The 16,590-nt window shown below is 32.5% G+C and overlaps 2 protein-coding genes across 8 annotated transcripts in view; both read left to right on the top strand.

Annotated features, from left to right (window-relative positions):
- The window catches only part of LOC106077988 (uncharacterized), a 33,327-nt gene extending 29,848 nt beyond the window's left edge, over positions 1-3,479 (top strand). For all 3 annotated transcript variants that reach the window (XM_056017343.1, XM_056017342.1, XM_056017344.1), the window contains one exon: positions 873-3,479. In XM_056017343.1, coding sequence (XP_055873318.1) covers positions 873-1,080 — 208 coding nt within the window. In that variant the 3' untranslated portion in view covers positions 1,081-3,479. The remainder of the gene's footprint in view (positions 1-872) is intronic.
- A 2,175-nt stretch (positions 3,480-5,654) lies between these two features.
- On the top strand, positions 5,655-16,447 carry LOC106075465 (biogenesis of lysosome-related organelles complex 1 subunit 6-like). 5 transcript variants are annotated; one of them, XM_056017352.1, is made up of 6 exons: positions 5,655-5,763; positions 6,397-6,648; positions 9,576-9,681; positions 9,812-9,899; positions 11,087-11,173; positions 14,409-16,447. In XM_056017352.1, exons 2-6 carry the CDS (start codon positions 6,402-6,404, stop codon positions 14,529-14,531), a joined length of 651 nt encoding a protein of 216 aa, XP_055873327.1. In that variant the 5' UTR covers positions 5,655-5,763; positions 6,397-6,401; the 3' UTR covers positions 14,532-16,447. The 5 variants fall into 5 exon arrangements, with proteins under 5 accessions (XP_055873327.1, XP_055873325.1, XP_055873326.1 ...); XM_056017350.1 differs by having other exon boundaries at positions 5,667-5,763; positions 6,357-6,648; XM_056017351.1 differs by having other exon boundaries at positions 5,677-5,899.
- The last annotated feature ends 143 nt before the right edge of the window (positions 16,448-16,590 follow it).

Here is a 16,590-nt window from a genome sequence, read left to right as displayed (position 1 = left end):
AAATAAATTAACCAATTAATTAAATTTATTTTATAAGGAAAGAGGAGAGAAGAGAATCAGATTGTTCAATAAAAATTTCAGACTAACAATAGACTGATAAAACATTCAGTTTTTATAAGTACTTCAATAGCTCAGTGGAAAAACATGTTGGCCTTCCTTTATGGAGACTCAAGTTGAATTTAGACTTGCAGCAAACCTTTTTTTTAAATAATTGCTTTTGAATATGCAACATGGAAACCTTCTTCCAGATAATTGATTACCATGATTGATTCAAATTATTATAGCAGTTTCACTTAATATAAGTGGGGTTATATAAGTGGGGTTTTGAAAAAGTATTTATTAAATCTTTAAATTGTTTTTTTTGTGTTAGATATAAACTTGCTTTCCAAATAAAACATCAAAAAATAAATAAATTTTTAAAAATTAATAGATATATAGCAGCCCTAAAAAGACTCAACTCCAATTAAATATTCAATACTAAAAGTAATTTTAGGAATTAAACAAAATACAATTCAAAAAGTTAAATTTCAAAAAAAAAGTGCTTTACTAGGCTGTTTAGAACAAATATAGTTATTTTAGAACTTTTAAAATGTTAAGTAAGGATTAAAGAAAGATAAAAAGAAAAATGAAGCATATTCTATAGATGAGATTTATCAAAACTTCACAGTGCTGTTATGAAAATAATGAAGCCTAAACTTAGCATTAACTAATTTTAAAAGAGATTTTTTATTCAATTGTGTCAGTTATTTTTTAATGAATCTTCCTGGTCCTATTGGATAGTTAAGAAAAAAGGTGCACATTATATCTTGAATTATTTCATACATTCAACAAACTGATGTTTATGTTTACATTTTGTTTTCTTATTTGTGCAGAGATAGGGACAGGGAGCGTTACAGAGACAGAAGTCGTGACAGAGATAGGTACAGGCATCGTAGCAGGGACAGGGACTCTGGACGCAGCAGGGACAGCAGAGACTATGGTCGCAGCAGAGATAGGGACCGAAGCAGAGACAGAGATTCTGGGCGCTACCGAGATAGAGATGACTATAGAAAAAAATATGATGATCGCAGATACCGTTAAAGCTCCTATATTCTCAAGATAGTTAAAGAAATTCTAGAAGCAGTTGTTAGCTTGGCTCAGACTGTATTCTCGTATGCTAACAATATTTTAATAGTGTCATGACCAGTGAGAAAAGCTACTTGTATTTGACAAAAAAAAAGTTGTGCAGAATTTTCCCCAGCATGTATGATATTGTTGTAATCATCTTGTTGACAATTTCTTAATCATTGTATCACTGTGACTTTGTTTTGAAAGAGATAAGCTTTTTTATTCATGATATTATGAAAGGTAATTAATTGTTGAGCAAAATACAAAGGGGGGGGGGAACACTATTTCAATGAGACAGCATGTTTTTGTTTTATGGTCTCTCTGCTTCACATTACTCTAACTGGCTTGTGCTTAGTGTAATGGGAGGGAAGGGTTAGGCATGTTGACTTGTTGATCTCATGATACAGTCTATGGGAAGTTGGAGGATCATTGAACATTTTCAAAAGTTTTGATTAATAACACTGCTTTTAATTATTGAGTTCCAAGTTTTACATTTTGTTTTATGCTTTAGCATTTACAATATGCAGGTAAATTACGTAGAGAATATATACATATTGTAAGTTAGTGAGGAATATTTAGTGTTATTAGAAACTATATCTTGTAGCTCATTCATTGCCATGGTGACTGAGAGAGTTGAAAGAATCGTTCCTAGTTTTGTTTTGTTTAGTCTGAGTCATAAGACCGTCAATGTTTTTCAAAGGCTACTTGGCAGTCATGTAACAAAGAGAACCAATGAGTTTACTCCTATTTCATTTACAACAGTATTAAAATCCCAATGTTAGTAGCTAGAGAGAAAAAGTTCTCTTTTCTAAACCCTACAATCAGGAATGTGAAATTTGTTTCTTTACAAGAAATGCTATACATGTAACATTAATGTTCATACTTACTTTACATTTAATTGTTTTGTATTATTCAAATTGTTTAGTGGCTTATTTGCAAAAAACTATATATATATATATTGTTTGTTAAGTTTTTTTTTTTTTTTTTTTTTTTTACAAATGTTTGTGACATTTAGTACCATTTGTATGGTGCTAGAGAAGCTCATATTTCTTTGTTATCTCAATGAGTTTGTTGAATCGTTTGATGCTACCATGTTGTGTTGTCACATTTCTCACATTATGTTAATGTGCTCTGATAGCTTTCACTACATTGTCTTATTTCTGCACATTGGACTGACAAGCTGTATCCATAGAATAGTCTTACAACTTCTAACAATGTTTTGAGAAAAAGCAATGTGTGGCAGGCTTTAATTGCATAAGCCAGGATAATTAGCGTAATTTTTATTTCTTATTTCTAAGGAACAGCTATCATTTAATGACAGCTTTACATGGATTAGTAAAGGCAGGAAGAGAGATTAGAATATTACATATTAACTACAAATGTGAAGTTTAATATGAAAGGCTAAGTGAGGTAGTTTTTGTAGTTTCTTGTGGTCAGTGGGTAAGGAGTTGTTATATGGTCAAGAGGGCAGCTTTCTGCAAATCTCCAAATGACAGTGACACTAAAAAGTTATCCTTGTCACTCCATGAAGATGTTGGTGTTACTGAGACACTGTACTTATATACTCTGCTACTTCTAGTTGATGAAAAACATGTACAAGCCTCAGCATTTTACAGGCAGTTAAAAAAACAAAAACTTGCACAAACTGGACTTTGATTTTATTTTCTACCATTGGTTGTATTCTTTTCTATTTCAGTTTTTTTTTTTTTTTTTTACAGTTGTTCAAAAATGTGTCACATTTATATTTGAATACATTGTAAATAACACATCCTCATCTAGATCTGTGTTCTATAATATCACCTTCTGTATAGTGTTTGTTGTAGTTGAGGCACATGTATACTTTGGGCAATGTTTTAGACTTGTCTCCACCTGCCTTGTTTAGAGGTGCTGTTAGAGTTCTATTTATAAAGTAGTTTGAACTTTCTTTTTGTTTGTTGTTGATCTCTTTGAAAGTCGTGCACATGAAAGAAATGAAGTGAGAAAAAAAAAAAAAAAAGAAAGCTTGATGAATGTTGTTGATTATCTAATTTTATGAAAGATATTGACTACATGCTTATCTGTTTGTAAATAAAACTACGGGCTGGTGATGTTGATCTGACACACTTCCTGGTGTGCATTTCTTCATGCACTTGACAGAATGTCAAATGTGTTATGTGCCCAGCCTTAAGGGTGAAAGAGCTCATTGGTTTAGTTTAAAAATCTCACAAACTTGTCTTTATTTGTACCCTTCATTCCTCTGTGTGATAGCTCTGTTACAAAATTTTCCTTGCCACAATGTCAAAGTGGTAAAGTTATGATTCATCTTTTTAAAAAAAAAACATACATTAATGACTCTACATGTTCGTATATTCCAACTGCACTATAAAATATAATTTATTCACCATGAGTTATGGACATGTACCCTGGTTGCTAAGGACTTTCTAAAATAACTGGATCAGTCATTGACTGTTAAAGGTTAGTTTATTATAAGGGTTTTGGTGGCTTTAGTTATTCAGGTTGGAATTGACATTTTTACTGTCTATTTCTCTTCAAGAATGCTTAAAATATGTGTAGCAATTATAGACAGTGTATCATTGAGCTGATGACATAACATCCTTGTAAACTCTATGCTGTGAAAACTGGGTCTATAGACTTAAAGAAATTTACTTCAGATTCTTAGTATTGTACAAACCCTTGATAATTGCAGCTGAAGTTTATCTCACTTATATTTCTATCATCTCTTTAAATAGTTAACTGTCTCACTAGTATCCCTTGTATTTGGCATAAAGTTGTTTCAAATCATTGTTTCACTAGTACAAATGTCTAGTTTTTTTTATTCATTGTTTCTTGAATCCTGTGGATATACACATTGTAGTTGCTTGATGTAGAGTTGCCTTATCCCTCCCTCCCATGCCTTTGTTTGCACTGTGTATGAATCACTGTCAGATTTATTGAATTGTATTGGAATCTAAAATATCTTTTTGTTAGTTGAAGCTTATGTCAAAATATAAATGAATACTATTTTGAATGTGGGCACTTCAATGGTAACTCTTGAAGTCTACTCTTTGAATTGTAAAACAACACATATTTTTTATTGCAATAAAACTATTATATTAAAACTTGTAGAGTTCTTATTTTTTTTTATAGTAATGATGGTTGCATTAAAAAAAAAATGTTATTTTCAATTAAGACATTTCTTCTTTAAATGAATAAATAAATTTTGGATAACTAAGTACTAGTTTTGTTTTAAACGAAAATTCACATTTATTTGAGACATTTATTACTGCAACTCTGGTCTATGTTACATTTGTAAACTTTAAAAGATAAATTTTCTTCTTAAAGTTTGTACTGACTCTGGTTTTAATTTCATTGGTTTTAGTTTCATTAAATCTGTTTCTCTTAAGAAATGATACTTGGATTAGAAGTTTTAGTTGACTTGGGTTGTTTGATCTTTAACAAGACTGACTACATTTGATGCTAGAAAAGTACAACTGAAATGACTTGTCTGCATACAAAGCATAGGGTGTGGTGGCTGAGTGGTAAAATGCTTGGTTTCCAATCAAAGGAGTCTTGAGTAATCTCTGCGAAGACTAGGGTTTTGATCTTAAAAAGAGTCGACCCAACTCAAATGGGCACCGGACATATATTGGGAAAGTAAATTTATTCGTTGTACTGGCCACATAACACCCATTTAAACTGTCAGCCATAGAAACACATGAGCTTTACATAAGCTGCCAACATAGATTGCAACGACTGAGCGGGTGCCTTTAATACAAAGCATATGGACCTATAAGTGCTGACATTAGAGCCTGTCCAGTAAACTAATTTGGTTTGTCTTTGAGCATGAAGGTTAGGGAGGAGTGCAGTATTTTATTTAATTATTGTTCTAGTTGTCACCTACATATAGTTTGCCACATTCAATCCGTGGCTGTTCTCTTTTTCTGACAGTAGCTGCCTGATAAATAAATATATAAATATATATATATATATATATATATACTATTATATATACACACACACACACTAAAAATATTTAAGCTTTAAGCGAAACTACTTTATGACAAGTGAATGCAGATGACTGATACCTCTAAATTGTGAAGCTAATGCACAGCCTAGTCAGAAGTCGAGCTACTAAGGCTTGGGAGCTTAGTTGTTTTTTTTCTTTTTTCAGACCGATACTGTAACATAGTAGGTTGTACCGTTGTACCCATAGACATAAAACAGGTCTATGGTAAAAATATGGTTGTACCCTAATGCTTAATATCTTTCAATCATGCCAACAGGAAAGAGAGGGATCCATCTGGGTGCATTCATTAGCACTAAAAAAAAAACACAGAACACATTAAATATAGACTACTCAGAGAATATTACATTAAAATGGAGCAACACAGGATTCATTAGACGATGTTATACTATATCGCAGCAACTGTAATAGCTAAACAAAATAACCCCAGCGATAGGATTAGATCTATATTAAGATAAGATATTACATTAGTTTAATAATAAACATTACAATATCTATTATTTATTTATTATTCGTTATTTTTTGTCTTACTCTTATCAACTAAAAAAAAACTTTATTAGTATTTTCCAGAGTAGCATCCCTTGCAATCTCTCGGGTCCTCCCTTTATATACTAAACTTGAACACTGACAACAAACTTAGACTTAGATTACTGGTATACCAGATTACTTACATTAAGCTACAATACTTGATTACATCTATAGATCTAGATCTATAATAAATAGTCTATATCGATCTAGATTATTCTAGATTAGATCTGGCCTAGATCTGTAGTATTCTATTCTAAGAAGGTAGTTTAATAATTAACTTAATTAATGAAAAATAATACTCTTCATCAGTTCAGACAGTTCAGTCTTTCTTCTTGATGACTTCTTATTATTATATGTCTTATAATACTTATATAAATAATATCTTATAATAAAATAATAATATAATATTAAAATACTTAGTATTACTACTAATCGACCCTCGGCGTAGCATATGCCACTATTTTGTGCTGGCCTTAGGCCTTAGGACACTGCTACCTAGATCTATTTGACAGCAGTTACACTTTATATAAGCATTGTTTTTTTTAAAAGTATTTTATATATTTTTATTTCTTTTGTATTCCTCTTTACAGTTGTTTACCCATGCTTTAGTACATTTGATAGATCTCAATTATTTACTAGCAGGTTAAAAGTTATTTAGTGATAAAAATAAACTTTTAGCAACACCAAGTAATGATATATATATAATGATATGTTTCAGGTTGGCAGTTGTTGGCTGATATTTTTTTTTCTATCTAAAGCTATTATGGATAGTTCTAAAGCTGAACCTGATCAGATAGTTCAAGATCCATCTTTGAATGCTTTAGAAACTGAGAAAGACATTAAAGATTCACCTGAGAGTGCAGCATTAGAGTGTGCTAGCAAAGAGAAAGGATCCATTGAAATAGAATCAACAAAACCTGATGGTGAAGCCAATGAAGGTGAAGTCATGCCCAATTCATTAAAACTGACCTATGTAACAGAATTATTGATGAATAATATCTATTATGATAGTAGGTCTTATCTTTACTTGTAACCCCCCACCCCACCCCCCTTCCCGTCTTCCGAAGTGATTTTATGATCCTTGCTTATTTAGATGCATTTTTTCTTTTCCAAAAACAATGCTTTTATTTGATTCATTGTGCAACATTGAATGTATGGTAGTCAATTACAACTGAAACAAAAGTATTCCCCACATTGAATATTTGATTACCCTTTTTAATGATAATATATATTATTTTTATTCTGGTGAATAAACTAGACCAGTGTTTCCCAAACCTTTTTCCTAACGGAACTCTTCGTACATTCTGAGTATTTAGCTGAATACTTTGATTATTTTTTTATAGAGGTTAATTCATGTAGTGGCCTATAGTAGTTTGTGCAACGCTAATTCAGGCCTCAAGAAACATTAGGGTTCAGCAGAACATAAATTGGGAAATATTGAACTAGACTATTACATTTAAATGACTAGAATAATGATCACGAGAAGTAATTACTACAGTAAAATTGAACTGTTTAAGGGGAATCATCATTGTCAATTAGTATTGTAATAAGAGAACAAAATTTGTATAATTATTTTAAAAAATAGCTCGCATTTTCAAGAAACTATTTAATTTCACTTTTAAATAAGGATTTTAATTTGGTAGCTGATATTGTCCTGTTCACCTGTTTTACAAAGCTTATATCAACTGACTCTGTCCGTCTGGTAAAATTTTTTTACATGTTTTCTCCCACACCCCATCACGGATCAAGCTGAAATCTTTTTACATTTATTTCTTTTACCTGACAACATGTGTATTTATACGTGTGTGCCGAAAATACGGTAGATATACCCTAATCATTAAGAATAGGGATATTGACAGTAAATTTTTGTGGGATCATTAGATCTCATTGAGAGATTTCTAGTGCGTGACTTCTGTTTCATTAATAAAAAAAATGAACCGATTATTTAATTAACTATTGGTAATAAATTATTTTGTTTGGTATCTTGAACAAGGGAAAGAAATTCTAACTGACTGGTGGTGTAATATAGGTTGTCGTCTGAGTCTTAGTGAACACAAACCTGAAAAATAAATAAATTATGTTTTTTATATAGCGCTACTTTCATGCTTATAGCATGCTCAGAGCGCTTTGGTCCAATCTCAGTTGTGGACCATTGGGGGGGTATCTAGGAGAAGGTTTTTCTGTGCTGCCTTTAGGCACTCAGTAAACACAACTCTGCCAGAGTCAGGTGTTGAACCTCGAGCCCTCTTCATAAGTAGCCAAGCCAAGTTCAAGCGCACTTAGCCTCTTGATGAGACTATAGAAACAATAGATTACTATAAAATCTTCCATGTTCATAAGCTCCCCACTAACAAAGTGGTTACCGTGTTGGCTTGAGAAGCCTGAGAAGACCTATAATAATTTGAATTCAGGTCATTCCCCCCTTTTTTTTAAAATGCGTTTTTATTGTTAGTCGAGTTCTATTACAAATTTAATTACATGACTGATCCAAACTAATAGATACAAGTTTGCTTTATATAAAATTTGTTATTAAAAAAGTATTTTTCAATATTTTCTTATTTTTATTGTCCACCTCATTCAAACAAATTGTGTTTGTTCTAGTGAAACAAAAATGATGTTACTCTTTTTTTAAATGTGTGCTTGCACTTTACATTTGCCAACATGTGCTTGCACTTTACATTTGACCACATGTGCTTTCACAAGTAAAAACAACAACATTCATTTCATTTATGAATTCATATAATAATATTGGGAGGTATGATGGCTGAGTGGTTAAGTGCTTGGCTTCCAAACCTGGTATCCAGGGTTCAAATCTCGGTGACGACTGGGATTTTGAATTTCAGGATTTTTAGGGTGCCCTTGAGTCCACCCAACTCTAATGGGGTACCTGACTTAAGTTTGGGAAAGTAAAGGCAGTTGATTGTTATGCTTCCCACATGACATAACTGTTGGCCAAAGAAACAGATGACCTTATCATCCAAATAGATTGCAAGGTCTGAAAGGGGAACTTTACTTTAAAACCAGTAATAATAAGCTGCTCCTTCACTCTTTCATAGTCTAAGATTCCTTTGAATTCAATAAAGCTATAAAGTCAGATCTTCATTTTGAAAAGCTGATTAGACTCAAGGTGTGGGTAGGTTGGATGTGTTGGGGTATTGCTTGCTTTTGCCCTACTATTTTGGCTGATCTTTTTTCCTGGTTGATGGCTGTTCTCTTAGCTTCATAGCTAGAAATACTGACACTCGACTCTAGGACCATGAAGAGCAACCAAGGACTAGTAATGTTTAGGGTGTTTAGTTGTGCGTTAAGTGAGCTCTTGAGAGTACCTTATATCTCTTTTGTTGGCCCCCTTCTTTCCTGTGCACAGTTCAGGGTTTCTTCAGTTTAGGCTCTTCAGTTTTCCAGACTTACCTTGTTATATTCTCTGAAGTTATCTCACAGAAATTGCAGAGGACTTGTGATTAGATTAAAAAAACGAAAGACCAAATATTTTTCGTTTGAAAATGTTGCTTCACTTCATCAATCACACATTTCCTAAGCCTTCCTTTCATCCCAAATCATGAATTTTGTGTTCTTTTAGTTGTTTTTTTAAAGTCCAATCATGCCAATATTACATTTAAAAAATTTATTTAATATGACTGACAATAATAATAAAAGTGTTTTTTAAATTATTATATAAATTAGACTTATAATAAATTCACACTTACAAAAAATAATTTTACTTAATTTTAAAGTAAGTACTGGTACCTAACTTATTGTTCATTATCTTACTCTAATTTTTTACATTTATTCATTTAAAAAAAAAAATAATTAATGCTTATATATCTATTTAAAAAAATGGTTTAAGATTTGATTTCAAATAGTCTGCACTTCAGAAAATTGTTTAAAATTTAACAAAATCACATAATTGTTGTTCTCATTTCATTCCTGTCAACAGCTGATGTTTCTATTGATTCACACACTATCCAGTTGTTAACAGATGGGTTCATGGCTAAATTTTTACCATCTTTGCAGAAAGCTAAGTCCACAATTGATCAGATAAAGTATGTTTATATATAATAATATATATAAATATATAAATAAATGAAATATATATATATGTGTGTGTGTGTCTATCTGTATATATGCTTTTAAAGCTTTGGATGTTATTCTATTAATAATATTTTTTCTCAGAAATAGTCAAAGTGTCCTGATAGAAACAGTTAGTCAGGAGATCTCAAAGTTTACTGAGTGTCACGCATTAAAAGATCTGGACAAAACAGTAAATTATGTTCCTTCTGTCTGACCTCTGTGTCTTTCTTTCAATCTTTTCCTTATCAAATTGCCTCCCTTGAACTTTACCTTCTTCTTATAGAAATTATTTAGCATTTTCTTGGAATTTATTGCAGAATGAATATGGGCCAGTGCTGTGCCATTTTTTTTTTTAATGAAACAGAAGTCACACACTAGAAATCTCTCAATGAGATCTATTGATCCCACAAAAATTTACTGTCTATATCCCTATTCTTAATGATTAGGGTATATCTACCGTATTTTCGGCACAAACGTATACCCCACACAAATTACAGAATATGTAACACAAAATTGTACAACCTGCACCCTTATATACCTCACTTATGCAAAGCGTGACCTGCTGTAGACTGTTGGTGCTCATTATTCATCTGTCCCTTGCGACGCAATCGTGCTCCAGTTGTTCCAACCAGTGATACATTGAGTGCAACCTATGTATGAAATATGATCCTATAGTCGTATCTGTACAAGTGAACTATAGGGGTATAAAGACTTATCAGTATGTCCATAGTTTCTGTCATGCTATGTTTATAAGTAAAATAAATTTTGTATGCCGCACAGCTGCCATTTGTTTGTAAAAACGAGTACAACCTGAGGGTTATATGCATGAAAATACAGTAATATATAAAGTAGAATGTAAGGAGTATGTATGTATGTCTTTTATAGGAATCAAAACAATTTGACCAATCTTAATGAAACTTGGCATGAACATTCCTTAGATAAAAGCAGAGATCTAAGGATATGTAGAGTTGTCCTATTAAAACCGAAAGTCATGCTAATTAATTTAATAACAAAAACATGATTTACTGATAAGCTTTCATTAAATTTGTAAGCATCTTGTAGATGTTTTTTTTAAAAGAATGATTAAAATAGCAAATATGCCAGTAAGACCTATATATACAAAAATAAAAAAAAACTACAAAAAATAACAAAGCCAGGTAAAATCATAGCTAGGGAGGACTACACATCAATGTGTTCCTTTTGATGTTTACATGATTTTTGCAAATAATGTCATTTTTAAGTAGTTTTCACCCCCAAAGTACAAAGTGTAGAATGGCCAAAGTAGGTCTTAGTTTGTTGTTACACTTATCTTGTAGGTATAAGCAGAAGTTTTTATTTAACAGATAATGTCCATTCATAGGTTTGGATCTTTTTCAGATGGCAAAAGCAAAACTCTATCAAAGTAAACTTATGAAATTAAGAAAGGAAATGACAAATCTTCATGAAAAATCTAGAAAATTAAAGGTATGTAAAATAAAGCAAATTTGTCCTTGTCGAAGTCAGTGACATATGCATGACTAGATTGACCTAGGAACTTGCGTGGACGTAATCATCTTCTTTTTCAAATTAATGTCTGTATTTCATAGGATAAGATGCTCAATCTAAAGACTGGGGGATCAAATTTAATCCTTTAAAACATCTTTTCACTGGGCATAATGAAACTTTGTATCTAGTTTCAATGGGACAATTTTTTGTTTTGTTTTGAGAAGTGGCCTGTGACATTTGACATTGGAACTTTAGGAACTTTATACAGCCCCATCCTCTCTCTCGCACCCCCCACCCCCGGGACCAAAACCTAAGATTGTACAATTTTATCCATTGTGGCCCCCCAAGGAGGAGTCCTATCCCCAACACTTTTCCTAATATTCATAAACGATCTAAATCAAAACCTACCCAAAAAAGTTAAGAGCAGCATGTATGCAGATGACCTTGCCTTAATTAGCACAGAAGAATATGTAGGAACATCGAAATTTCGATTACAAGATGCTCTTGATAAACTCAATAATTGGTCCAAAGACTGGGGCATGTCCATTAACACAAAAAAGACAACATATACCATATTCTCACTGTCAACAAAACAACAAACAATAAAATTAACATTAGATAAGGAAGCTTTAGAAAAAAATGACAGCCCTACTTATCTTGGAGTCACCTATGACCCGAGACTAACCTGGAAAAACCAAATAGATAAAACACAGAGTAAAGGCATCCAGAGACTATCCCTCTTGAAAAAATTAGCTGGCACAGATTGGGGAGCTAATCACAACATCCTGAAAAAGACCTATACCAGTTATGTAAGACCTGTACTAGAATATGGTGCCACAGCATGGGGCTCAGCAGCCCAAACCAACCTAAGAAAAATAGACAAGGTTCAAAATATTGGTCTAAGGATAATGACAGGAGCAATCAAAACAACACCCATAAGAGCTATGGAGGAAACCGCTGCCCTGATCTCTCTGGATGAAAGAAGAGAAATAAAAATCCTTTCCCAATTCACTAAATTGGAAACCTTGGAGAGGCACCCACTCAGAACAAAAATCCACAAAACTGGCACAAAAAACCGTCTCAAAAGGACCAATTTCATACAGGAATCTCTAAATCTAAAAAAGAAACACCAACTTGAAAAAATTACTCTGGAATCCTCGATACACTATAATGAATCTCCACCCTGGGACGAAAGCCCTCTTCCTACTATAAGGGACCATATTGAAAACATAAAAAGAAAATCTGATTACAGACCAACAGAGCTCAAGGAAATAGTGAACTGTTTTCTACATACCAATTACCCTAGCAATCAGTGGATCAGAGTTTACACGGATGGCTCATCCCATAAAGCCACCACAAATGGAGGAGCTGGAATACTTATCGAATGGCCAGATGGAGGAAAACTAGAAAAATCCTTAGCAACTGGAGAGCTCTCTGACAGTCACAGAGCAGAAAGGGAAGCACTAGCACTAGCTGCTACCATGCTAGCAAATCATCCAAGTTCCCCTCACAGTCAGATTGTCTTTCTAACAGACGCAAAAACAACCCTCAAAGCCTGCAAAACTCTGATTCCCCTTATATTAAAAATCTCAGAACAGCACTCACAAAGCTCAACCACAACAGCAAAAAAACTGTTATTCAATGGATACCAGCTCACATACAACTAGCAGGAAATGAGAAGGCTGACACACTCGCCAAGAGTGGGAGAACAAACTCACAAGTAAACTCTGCACTCTATCCAGAAGAAATGAAGAAATTAATTGTAGATAAAATAAATGAGAAATGGACGAGCTCCCATCCAAATCACAAGAAAGATGATGCTTACTATAAGCTATCCCGACAAGACCAACGTCTAATCTTTCGACTCAGGACCGGACACAACAGAATGCGACAACACATGTTCCGGAAGCTCAAAATTGGAACCAGTGAAATCTGCCCATGTGGAGTATCACCAGAAAATGCCGACCACGTCCTCCAAAACAGCTCTCTCTACCAAGAGGCCCGTATAAGACATTGGCCCCAAATCACCCCAATAGAAAGAAAACTATATGGAGAGCTCCCTGATTTGGAAACCACTGCGCAGTTCATCTCATGTATTGGTCTAGTCATATGAACACTCCAACATAACAATGAGAACGATGAAGAAGAAAGAAGAAATCCATTGTGGCAACTTGGCAGCTTTGCATATTGAAGGTAATAGTTTTGAAAGGGCAGCAAGCTACTGGCATTACTGTCCCAAAATTATCGTAAAATTATTCTGTGCTTGTTAAGTAAATGTCTTTGTCCTTTCATAAGAGTGCATATAATATTTGATACCTAGTGGCAAATAAAACACATATTTATTTTTCAAAACAACATGCAACATGCACTTCAGTCTTCAGTGTTTTAAGTATTAGACTTTCATACATAATGATTTCAATCAGTTAATAGACCTGGGTGAGTGTTTAAGCTCCCACAAATGTTTTTCTGCATTCTGAATACTCTCTGCTCACAAACCACCATAGAAAACTGGAAGCATTGGGCAATACTGATCCCATGCTGATGAAGATAATGCATATTTAAAAAAAAAAATGGGTTTATCCTCACAAATTCATTTTTGTGCAAATCATGAAAGTACAGAATTGCCTTGGCAGAGAAATATCTTTACAAGTGTAATTTTACCAGACTAATTTTCAAATAAGGATGCAAATACAACAGATTTTTTACCCCTTGAACATATATATATATATAAAAGAAAGACTTTGTGCCGTTTTACGCACTCCCTACTCATAGTTGTTCAAAGCATATTTTTTCTCAGAACCGGATTGTGCTTGGGTATTAATTTCATTAAGTCAAAAAACTGCCTTAATTTTATTATTTGAATTCTTTTTCACCTCCTTCACAATACCCACACATTTTTAGGAGAGTGTTTAAGGTAAGGTTTGCTAGACCCATATATCTGGCAGTCATGGCATGGTCTTTGTACACGCAGATTGATACATCAGTATCTGGTGTGTAAGATAAATAGACACTGGAGGAAAGTTTGATGCTCCTCACCACCTGCTGCTGAATGTGGCCTGCATCACTCACACATTTCTAGATACGCCTCTGCCTTTATTGTTATGTCACATAATTTCTGTTGTTATTAGCAATACATGACATGTCTGATGTCAAGATATATATTACACATTTATTAAATGACTTTCATAATTTTTTTTTTGGGCATACATTTTAGAAACGAGCATTAAAACTCCAACAACAGAAGCAGAAAGAAGAGCTAACAAGGGCACATAATTTAGAGAAAGAATATGAAAAAGAGAGAATGCTGACAGCTCGGCTGGCCCCAGCATCGGAATGAAGTTTTACTAATCAGCTGATTACATTAGATATTCATGAACATTGTTCTTACATTTTCAAATGTGCAATGCAGTTTTCTTTTTCTTGTTTGAAACTATTAAAGCAGAATCTAAAACTACAAAGTTTGTAGGTTAGAGAGAAATTAGTACAGAACTCTTGAAATCATGTTGTGCAGTTCAAGTAATTCAAAACAGCAGAGAGAAAAGAAGAAATGATATGGAACTATCTGGGCCTAAATAGAGATAGTGACATTAACTTTACATACAAACTCTGCACTTAAAGAGGTTATAAAATAGCCCTGCTCAATTTTTTACCAGCTTAAAAAAAAAAGAGTATGTCACTAAGTATAGAAAACAAAAGAGCTCGACATCCAATTAACTAGATTTGAACATTCTCTCTTTTTTTTTATTATAAATATATTTTTTTTTTAATATATATAAAATGTGATAGTTGTTTTGTAAGCAAGGGCTATGTATGTTATTGCATGAGTGTAATAAAATTTAGTTACCTTTGTTTCATGAACTGAAATCTATTTTCAATTGTAGCTCAAAAGACAAAGTTATTTGTTAATCATGTGAAATTAATGTCTGGACCAAACTTGAAATGTACATAAAATATTTCATTTATTTGATTTATTTATGAAATTAAGGTGATACTAAAAAAAAAACCAACCTTGTTGCCTGAACCTTCTATTAACAATCTATTAACACCTTGATACAATCAGTGCTAAATATTTCTTGTTTTTTTTTCTGTTAATAAAAATATATATTATTATATTATTATTTATAAATATATTGTTTACAAATTTCTATCTGAATCGGTAAATTGCCTAAATCATTATCTGATGTGAACATTTTTTTCCTTTTGCTAATTAGCTTTTAATCACCTGCCCCTTTCACTGTACAACTCCACTTTCAGAACTTGTGATCTATAGGGCAGATGATGTTAAGGTCATCTGTGTCTGTGGCACACAGTTAATGAGGGCGTCATGTAGCTGGTCCCTTTCACTGACAATCGTAATTTTGAAATGAAGCATTAGTGAAATTATTTCAAACTTCAAATGTTGACTTATTTTAGTTATGGATTTATTGCCATCATTGTCATTGGAAAGGCTTACATAAAGTCAACATAACATATCTACTCAACATTTGAGCTACATATAGCTTTCACTGTTGTTCAGTGTAATAATCATTTCATTCTGTTACTACAGAAATGAGAAATGATTTTTAGATTTATATGCATTATTTCCTAGTGTTATTTTCTTTATCCTGTACATGTACACATAATATCATGGATAATGTACAGCTCACATTTCTGAGTTTTTAGTTCTTTGGAAACTATTTGAAAAATGAGAGCCTTGTTGTTTACTCTTATTTTATGAAATACGTTTTTTATGCCATGAAAATGAATGTCTGGCTTGTGATAATATAGTAGAGATTATAGTGTACATAAGGAAACTCATGTGAACAAAGGAAGTCTATTTTGTTTAAAATTATTAAATTATCTCCCTTACCCTAAATTCACAAAAACATTGCTGAGAATAGGAAACAAACAAGATTAGTTCCATTGAAAATACACATTTAACATAACATATAATTTTTTTTAAGACTTCAATTTAAGTTTTTTTTTTACTTATCTTTAACATTTCTGCTTTTCTTGATTTTTTTTTTTCTTTTTGTGAGGAGTTGGAGAAGTTATTATATTTTTTTGGGATGGGGGTGGGGGAGGTATTGAAAATAATTATCTTTGTAGTTTATTTTAAACAGTTTGTGATTTGTAAGTTTTTAACAAATAAATTGGTATGCAGCAATATTCAGTAACTATTAATTATTTCAGAATTGTATATATGAAATTGAATGTCTGTAAATATTTTATCAATGAACCCATGTTATCAATTTTATAAATTGTTGAAAGCTGTGGATTGAAATTGTTTGAAATACAAAATGAAATGATGTCACCAAAAAAAAATGTTCTGTGCTGTTTTTTTTTTCTTACTGTGTATATGCATTTCTTAAAAGGCTTAAAAATGAGCCATTTTTTATTTTGAGAAATGGTACAGA

Source organism: Biomphalaria glabrata, chromosome 18 (assembly GCF_947242115.1).
Source record: "Biomphalaria glabrata chromosome 18, xgBioGlab47.1, whole genome shotgun sequence".
In the NCBI taxonomy this organism is placed as follows: Eukaryota; Metazoa; Mollusca; class Gastropoda; family Planorbidae; genus Biomphalaria; species Biomphalaria glabrata.
Note: the sequence above shows the minus strand (reverse complement) of the source record. Positions and strands in the feature narration are given on the sequence as shown.

Coding starts and splice junctions, on each gene's coding strand:
- LOC106075465 (XM_056017352.1), top strand. CDS start 6,402: ATGGATAGTTCTAAAGCTGAACCTGATCAGATAGTTCAAGATCCATCT. Junction 6,649..9,575: donor GAATAATATCTATTATGATA/GTAGGTCTTATC, acceptor TCCTGTCAACAG/CTGATGTTTCTATTGATTCA. Junction 11,174..14,408: donor AAAAATCTAGAAAATTAAAG/GTATGTAAAATA, acceptor CATACATTTTAG/AAACGAGCATTAAAACTCCA.